At 24.2% G+C, this 8,613-nt stretch overlaps 2 protein-coding genes across 2 annotated transcripts; one reads left to right on the forward strand and one right to left on the reverse strand.

Moving 5' to 3' along the window:
* The first annotated feature begins 1,371 nt into the window (after window positions 1-1,371).
* Window positions 1,372-4,701, forward strand: LOC112703499 (3-ketoacyl-CoA synthase 19). The gene is made up of 3 exons (XM_025754975.3): window positions 1,372-1,908; window positions 2,916-3,263; window positions 4,066-4,701. Exons 1-3 carry the CDS (start codon window positions 1,454-1,456, stop codon window positions 4,628-4,630), a joined length of 1,368 nt encoding a protein of 455 aa, XP_025610760.1. The 5' UTR covers window positions 1,372-1,453; the 3' UTR covers window positions 4,631-4,701.
* Window positions 4,702-5,860: 1,159 nt separating this feature from the next.
* Window positions 5,861-7,851, reverse strand: LOC112704143 (TPD1 protein homolog 1). The gene is made up of 2 exons (XM_025755674.2): window positions 7,719-7,851; window positions 5,861-6,350 (listed from the first exon to the last, which is right to left on the reverse strand). The coding sequence occupies exons 1-2, from the start codon at window positions 7,783-7,785 to the stop codon at window positions 6,016-6,018; spliced, it is 402 nt and encodes a 133-aa protein (XP_025611459.1). The 5' UTR covers window positions 7,786-7,851; the 3' UTR covers window positions 5,861-6,015.
* Between the last annotated feature and the right edge of the window lie 762 nt (window positions 7,852-8,613).

Consider the following 8,613-nt stretch of genomic DNA (forward strand, 5'->3'; position numbering starts at 1 on the left):
AACATTTAATTTTTTAATTTAAAAAAATACATTGATCTTGGATTTTTTTTTATTAAATTTGAGGATATAAAAACACATTCATCAAACTAAAACTAATTTTTTACAAAATAATTTTTTACATTTATTTATTTATGGATTTATTTATTTCTTAATCATTCATAATCATAATCATAATCATTATTATTATTCTATCATCGCCGCTACTGTTATAATTGTTATTTAAAAATACAATTTCTCTTTTATAATGTGCCAACTTCTAATTAAATAATATCTTAATCTAATTACTAATTATATTTAAATAAATTATAATAAAATTAATTTATAATTAAATTATTATTCAAAATAGATCGTTGTATAAATTTTAAAAAAATTAATAAACAAAATTCTTCTTTTCCTAAATTTTCTTTTTTTAACACTAATTCTCTCTCCAATGGTTTTCACTCTGTTATTGTAAGAAGACCAATATCAAATAATCACTTATTTTAAATAATAACTTAAATAATAACAAAAAATTTTAGAAGCTCTATAGATCGAGTCATTAATAAATAAAATACGGATCACTCATTTATTTGTTTATCTTTTATTTTATATAATAATATTGTAAGATGTAAAAAGTTACGGGAATAACAGAAAAATTTTCTTTCAGAAAGAATAATTAAAAAAAAACGATTTAGTTATTAATATTTTAAAAAAATATATAATTATTTATTTTAAATAATAATGTAATTAAAAAATGACTCTATTATGATTTTTTTTTTGGTGACCAACTCTATTATGATTAAGATACATTTGTATGTTATATATTTATTAAAACTAAAAGTTTAAAAACTTTTACTAGTAATCTTAACATGTACATGTAGCATAAATAATGTAAACTAACGTTTTTAAAAATTTCTTCCATAAATTTACAAAAGTATTGAGAATTTTAAAGTTTTGGATTTTGAATAAAATTTGATTGCATTTAGCATTTTAATAATAAGCGCTCTTAAAACATCTGTTAGCAAAATCCTATCCTAATTTTTGAAATCTAATTTACATTTTATGATCATCTATAAAAAATTAGACATTATTCACAGTAACAAAATTATATAATTCTTACCTTTCCTTAACTATATGAACTATCACGGTCTGGAAATTATTATATCTAGATCAGAGTGGCCAAAGTGGTATACTTCAAAACCCTTCCGAGTTTAATAATCAATGTATGAAACTGGCAATTATTTATTACATACTTCAAAATCAACTACTGATTTCAACTTTAATTTGAACTCACAATTTCTACTTGCAAGTCCTAACGAACTTCCATCCGCTCAAACTCTCCTAATAAATTATATGTGACATTATATGTGTATATAAATATAGGTAGTAGTCATACATTAATATTTCACTTGAAACACGTTAATTGAACAAAATAATATTATTAATCTTCTCCCCCTTAATTATAATATAAGCCATGGAGATTCTGTTCTTATCTCTCTTAATAACATTTTTATGCTATGCTTTGTTCTGTTTGTATAATTTAATCCATGAAATTAGAGGCCAATCGTGCTACTTACTAGCATATGAATGCTTCAAGCCCCCAGAAGACACAAAACTTGACAGAGACACATGTGTGAGAATCATCCGTAGGAACAAGAATCTTGGTCTGCAAGAGTACAAGTTCCTCTTGAAAGCAATGGCCAAGTCCGGGATTGGGGAGCACACTTATGCGCCGAGGAGTGTGATTGAGGGAAGAGAAGAGTGTGCCACAATTGAAGATTCATTGAAGGAAGTTGATGAGATCATGTTTGAGACACTTGATAGGATCTTCAAGAGGACTCGGCTTTCTCCTCTTCAGATTGATATTCTTGTGGTTAATATAACGGTTTTCTCTTCAGTTTCTTCCTTTGCAGCTCGCATCATAAACAGGTAAGGGCCATGAATGGATTATTATTATGGAGTTTATATGTTGAAATTATTATTATTATTTTTTTTCATTAACAACTTAATTATTAATATTTAAAAACATAGACTAAATATATTATTAGATTGTTAAATTAAATTTATAATTAAAAATAATAATTTAAAATAATAAATTTTGATGATTATCTAATATTTTTTTAATAGTATATATTGTTGACTAATATATTAGATGATACAGTAGTCATACCACTTCATTTATCAAAACAATTATTATAGTTTCTCTTAGAAATATAATTATTATAATTGATCATTCGTTGTATTTTACATATTCACCTATTTAAAACTACATATTATATTTTATTGGAATATCAAGAATTATTATTTGAATTCAATTACTATTTTACTTTTTTTTTCTGTTTCCTTACCAAGATTTACTTTGACTTTTTACTTTAATAACTCTTACTAATTCTTAATATCTTTGTTTCGGTTATGAATTACACCTATCTTTGAGATACTAACATGATACATCTAATATAAAAAAAAAATATGTGCTGCAAAGAATATAAGGGACGGATACTGGAACAAACATATATTTGAAAAAAATAAAAATAAAAATAAATTATGATACTATTAAACTTGATAAATATTAGGTTTTAGTAAATATTTTTTATTATTTTATAACATGTAATATATAATAAATTTTGTGTATATTTCAAAAATTAAATATATTATTTTAAAAGTTTAATTTTGATGACTGATCTTTATTTTAGATTACTATTCTTGCTATTAATATAAAATACAGTTATTTTTGTTACATAATTAAATGCAGCGTTAAGTATATTAAAATTAAATTTTTATTTTAATAACCCAAATTAAATTGATTAAACTTCTAAATCTCTCACCCTATATTAAACAGTATGATGTCTAATAATAATTGAGTTTTCAAACTTTGCATATGATTCACTTTAATTTAATTTGTTGTGACCACTTTTATTGTTACTATAAATATATAGGTACAAATTGAGGGAGGATATTAAGGTCTTCAACCTGAGCGGGACAGGTTGCAGCGGAAGCATAGTAGCCATAGATTTGGTGCATCGTCTTCTGAAGACGATGCACAGGAACTGCCTCGCCGTTGTGGTGAGTACAGAGTGCCTCAGCCAGTCATGGTACTGCGGCAAGGTAACCTCCATGATGCTATCTAACTGTCTGTTTCGCTCCGGCGGTGGCTGCTTGCTCCTCACTAACAACCCCTCCCTGAAGCCAAATGCAATTCTGAGGCTAAAGCATGTGGAAAGAACCCACCTTGGAGCAAGTGATGAAGCTTACGGTTCTGCCATGATGGTGGAAGATGAACAAGGGTAACGAAAACTTTGCCATGCATGTATACAACTATAAATTAAAATTATATAATTAGTATTAATATCCCTATTTCGCGTCTTAGTAGTATATAGGTGTCTTTACTTCTTTTTAGTGATATTGCTGGAGTGGATCATCTCCAGTGAAGAAAAAATTGATGGTGTCATTTGTGATTTCTCACTTTTTATTGTTCTTTCTTTTATATTTATTTTTGTTTTCACTTATAAAGTCAATGGTGAGAGATCACACTTCATTTTCTCAAGTGTTAAAAAACCTAGAGAGAATTCATTTCTGTGATCTAGCTACTACAATGTTAGAAATTTGATAATTTGCAAAATAAAAAAAATTACTAACTATTAAATTAAATTTGGTTCATATATCAATTATTTAGTTTTCTCCTCTAATTACTAGTAGTGGGTTGATAGACATATACCTTTGTTTTGATTTAGATTTACAAATAATGGTTACTTTTTTAGATGCATAGTAGTTATGATTATGAAACTTTAATAATTATTTATTTGTATTTTAGTTAAATGTATTTATAGATCTGAAAATGATTTATTTTGTTAGGCCAGTTTTTAGAGACCAAATTTCATTTAGGAACCCAATCATCTTTATATATGTATATGTATAGAATAGATATAGATATTATCACTTTTGAATAAATATTTATTTTTGTATTATATAATTATATAATTTTATTTAATATATAACATCCTAATTTTTCATAAATTAAATTTACCGTATTTTTCATATCATAATCTTTGTATGTTAATACTGTATCCGTATGGTGGTGCAAAATAGGCACCAAGGAATCTACCTAAAGAAGAGTGTCCCCAAAGCTGCCTCTGAAGCCTTGAAGGTGAACCTCAAAATAATGGTGCCTAAGATTTTACCATTATGGGAAATTGTGTGCTATTTCACTGTGTCCATCTACCATTCAACAATGAAAAGGGGAAATAATAACAAAGGTTTGAATTTCAAGTCAGGGATAGAACATTTTTGTGTGCACCCTGGAGGAAGAGCAGTGATTGATGAAATTAGTAAGGGTCTTGGGCTAAATGACTATGATATTGAGCCATCAAGAATGACAATTCACCGTTGGGGCAACACATCTTCAAGTGGGGTATGGTATGTTTTGAGTTACATGGAAGCAAAAAAGAGGCTTAAGAAAGGTGATAGGGTTCTTATGATTGGGCTTGGGTCAGGGTTTAAGTGTTGTAGCTGTGTTTGGGAAGTTATGAGGGATTTGGAGGGTAATGTTGGTAATAATGTGTGGATGGATTGCATTGATAATTATCCTCCAAATAAATTAGGTACCATCTTTGTCAATGACGATCAAATTTTAGCTAGCATCAAAAGTGGGTAAAAATAGAACTCACTATGAAAGGAAAATGTAATAACTCGAAGAAATAAAATAAAAATTAATTATTTATGTTACTTTTTACCTATATAATTATTTGTATATTGTATTGAAAAAAAAATCATGCAAACAAAATATTAATTATTTATGTTACTTTTTACCTATATAAATGCTTTCTTTTGTAAGACATGTTTATATGGTTTCATTTTTATTATTTTTAAATATTTGTTGAAAAAGCCATTAACATAGTAAAATAAATAACATTCAATCAAGTTGAAAAGTAAAATGTTAAAGTAATGTATATGAAATATCAAATATATATAGGTGTATCGATGTTGTAAAAATCTAAAATTAGCATTTATTATCTGAATCTTCGCATAACATTATTAGTGTAATTTTTTTAACAACTATTTAAGAGTAGTGTATCTACTCTCTAAATTACAATCTTCGCTAAAATCTGAATCGATAACTCTAATCAAAATTAGAATCAAAATCCAAACAAAGCAGTGGGATTTGGCGGTTGGTTAGACAAAAACAATGAAAAATGAATAGAGAGTCACTCACATAAAGACGCTTAAAATATTTTTTTTTAAAATGTGTTTTTAATAATTAATATTCAACTTATATAATAGATCAAACTGTGTTATTTTTATCAAAAATTAGATGAAATAAATTGATTTGACTAAAAAATCGATAAATTAAATCTTGAACCGATTTAAATTAATATTTTTTATAAAAATGTCTATAATACCCCTATGATAGAAAATGACTTAAAATATTTCTACTATATATTTTAAAACTCTAAATTCCACTCTTTCTCTTTTCTTTATGCCATCATAGAATTAGAATTTAAGATTTTTAAAATTAATATATATAATAAGAATATTTTAGTCATTTTTTACGATAAGAGTATTATAGTCATTTTTTATAAAAAAAAGAATATTAATTTAGATTGGTTCAAGATTTGATTTATCGATTTTCAGTCAAATTGGTTTGTTTAGTCTAATTTTAACAAAAATAATATAATTTAATCAATTATATAAATTAAAATTTAATTATTAAAAAGCGTCTTTAAAAAAAGACGTTTTAAGCGTCTTTACGTAAGTGACTCTAAAATGAATATATGAGCGAGATTAATACAATTGAAGGCACAAGAAAATCATGATATTCATAGCTGAATAATCATTGGCTAAACAATATTTCTCATAATCATAAATGATACTTGTTAATTAAACCCTCATATAATTGATTATTTCTGACATTGGCGATTATCACAAGAACATGATATTTTCGCTAATCATATGCCAACCTTATTGTACCGTATCTAAAGATAATTACTAAAAGAATATGATAAAAACTAAAGGCCTCTTAATTTAATGTAGGCCTTATGTTCATGGACTCAAGCACTTGAAGGAAGTAACTGTGAGGGGAAGGATTTCCGTATTAGAATACTTAAAGTTGATGTCACCGGACCCAATTGGATTGCCATTGTTGACAACACATTCATTGCCACTAACAACCTTTAAAATGTTGGGCGGGACTGGAATGCCTTTAAGTGATTGGATGAATGATCCACAATCGACACGTAGGTCAGTTATCAAACTGGGGCAAGTGTTGACAATGACACCATTGATATCGTTGCTTCCATCATTTTTGCCTTGGGTTATCTTAATGTAGGACACCTTGCATTCCACTGCAGCACAATCTACCACAGCACCATTAATTCCTGAAATGGGAAAAAGGAAATGATTATTTAAAATATGAACTTTTTACACGTGTTAAAGAAAACACATTTTAAAAAATTTAATTACTCTGTTAATTTTTATAATTTTATAAAAATTTTAATTAAATTTTTATATATATTTTTAATTAAATTTTTGTACCAAATTTTATTTTTTAATTGAATTCATATATTTTTTATCTTTTTACTTAGATTCTTGCACCATTTTTTTTAATTGAGTTGCTGTACAATTAAACTAATTACTGTTAAGAACAATAAAAAAAATTTAATATAAAAATCCAATTAAGAAAAAATATAGGAACCTCATTAAAAATTTTGTAAAATTATAAAATCAACAGAGTAATTAAATCTTTTAAAAAATATTTTACTAAATTATTATAAAAATATTTTACATAATCAATAAAATTTATTATATTTTTTTATCAAAATTTAGTTAACAAAAGTCTTAAATAATAAATCATGGTATTATAAAAATAAGGTGCTGATTAAAGTATTAAATAATATTGATAAAAAAATTTTAGCCTCCAATATTTCTCTTACCGAAAATATAAATATTTTTATATTTTAAATGTATTAAATACGTCAAAAATTTAAAAATTTTATTCTTATACCATTAAAATATATTTTTAAAATAATAAATAGCTAAATCCTAAAGATATTCATACTTTATGTCTTTTCCAATACATTGAGATGAAAATAAAATTTTTATTTTTAATGTTATCTATTAATTAGGATTTTTTTATATTTATAAATATAGTATTTACAGATATAAACATGTTTAGAAAAAAAATTATGTTTTTCACCTATTTTACATATTTCATTGGCACAGAAAATAAATTAATTATAAATGCATCTTATTTGTATACAATATAAGATTATAATTAAAAAAAAACATATCTAATAAATATTATATTTATTTCATTTATTTACAAAAAGATACCTTAATTAGCGAAAGCATAAACAAATCAATTAATTGTTACCCGAGTAAAAACATTGGATTTGACTCCTTTAAAGTTTGAATTTCACTTTAGAGAATAAAGTGTGATCTTCTACTCTTGAATAGTTTCTCTTTCATATTTATTATTGGTCCTACTTATAAAATCAATAGTGAGAAATCACACTTTACTCTTTAAAATAAAATTCAAATTTTAGAAGATCCAAATCCAAAAATATTTGCGTATGTGAGATATTTGCTAGAATTTAATTTTAAAAAATAGGGGCAAAAAAGAAGAAGGAGTGGCTGATGATTGTACAAAAAAGTGGAAAACATTAGTGTTAAGAAAAACATTTGAACACATGAAAAATGTAACATATATCATTGACCAAAATGTGAAGAACACATGAAGAACTAACCAGAAACAAAACCGTTAACAAGCATTAGCAGCACTAGAGAAATGGCCCTCCAAAAACATGTCGACATGGTTACTTTTCTTTTATGCTAAAAAGGAAGAATATATGTGCTCTCTCTTTCTGTCTTTCGGCAATGTATCCGGATTAAGGCGAATAATGCATATGGAGAGTATATATATACTGTTAGAATAGATTTACCGTGTAGTATATTAATTTAGTATCTAAATAATTAGTATACTTATATATTACAATAATAGTAATATTAGAAAGATAAAAAAATCAAAATTTACTTTATTTAATATTTATTAATTATTGTAATATAGTATCTAAATAATTAGAATACTTATATATTACAATAATAGTAATATTAAGAAGATAAAAAATAATAAAAATTTATTTTATTTAATATTTATTGATTATTATAATAATTAATAAATATTAAATAAGATAAATTTTAATTATTTTTGATTAATTATTTTTTGTTAACAAATATTTTTATATTTAATAAAATATTTGAAATATATTTTAATATATATATATAATTTAATTTTGATGTAATGTTGATATAAAAAAATTTTATTTATTGATCCAATTGTATAATGTTATGTTAATAAAAATAGTATCTTTTTATATTGATTACATGAGTAATAATAAAAATATATTTATCTTCTTGTATATTAATATAATGTCTAAATAATTAGTATAGTTATTATATATTATAATAATACTAATATTAAAAAGATAAAAAAAATAATTAGAATTTATTTTATTTAATAAATATTAAATAAAATAAATTTTAACTATTTTTAGTTAATTATTTTTTATTATTAAATATTTTTGTATATTAATATATAATATTTGAAGTATATTTTAATATATAATTTAATTTTGATACAAT

The sequence above is a fragment of the Arachis hypogaea genome, chromosome 7, assembly GCF_003086295.3.
Source record: "Arachis hypogaea cultivar Tifrunner chromosome 7, arahy.Tifrunner.gnm2.J5K5, whole genome shotgun sequence".
Classification (NCBI taxonomy): Eukaryota; Viridiplantae; Streptophyta; class Magnoliopsida; order Fabales; family Fabaceae; genus Arachis; species Arachis hypogaea.

What these genes read in the sequence shown, in the direction of transcription:
- LOC112704143 (XM_025755674.2), bottom strand. Translation starts at nt 7,785, where the DNA reads ATGTCGACATGTTTTTGGAGGGCCATTTCTCTAGTGCTGCTAATGCTT. An exon ending in TGTTAACGGTTTTGTTTCTG is followed by an intron (nt 6,351 to 7,718) that starts GTTAGTTCTTCA and finishes TTCCCATTTCAG; the next exon opens with GAATTAATGGTGCTGTGGTA.
- LOC112703499 (XM_025754975.3), top strand. Translation starts at nt 1,454, where the DNA reads ATGGAGATTCTGTTCTTATCTCTCTTAATAACATTTTTATGCTATGCT. An exon ending in GCAGCTCGCATCATAAACAG is followed by an intron (nt 1,909 to 2,915) that starts GTAAGGGCCATG and finishes ATAAATATATAG; the next exon opens with GTACAAATTGAGGGAGGATA. An exon ending in ATGGTGGAAGATGAACAAGG is followed by an intron (nt 3,264 to 4,065) that starts GTAACGAAAACT and finishes GGTGCAAAATAG; the next exon opens with GCACCAAGGAATCTACCTAA.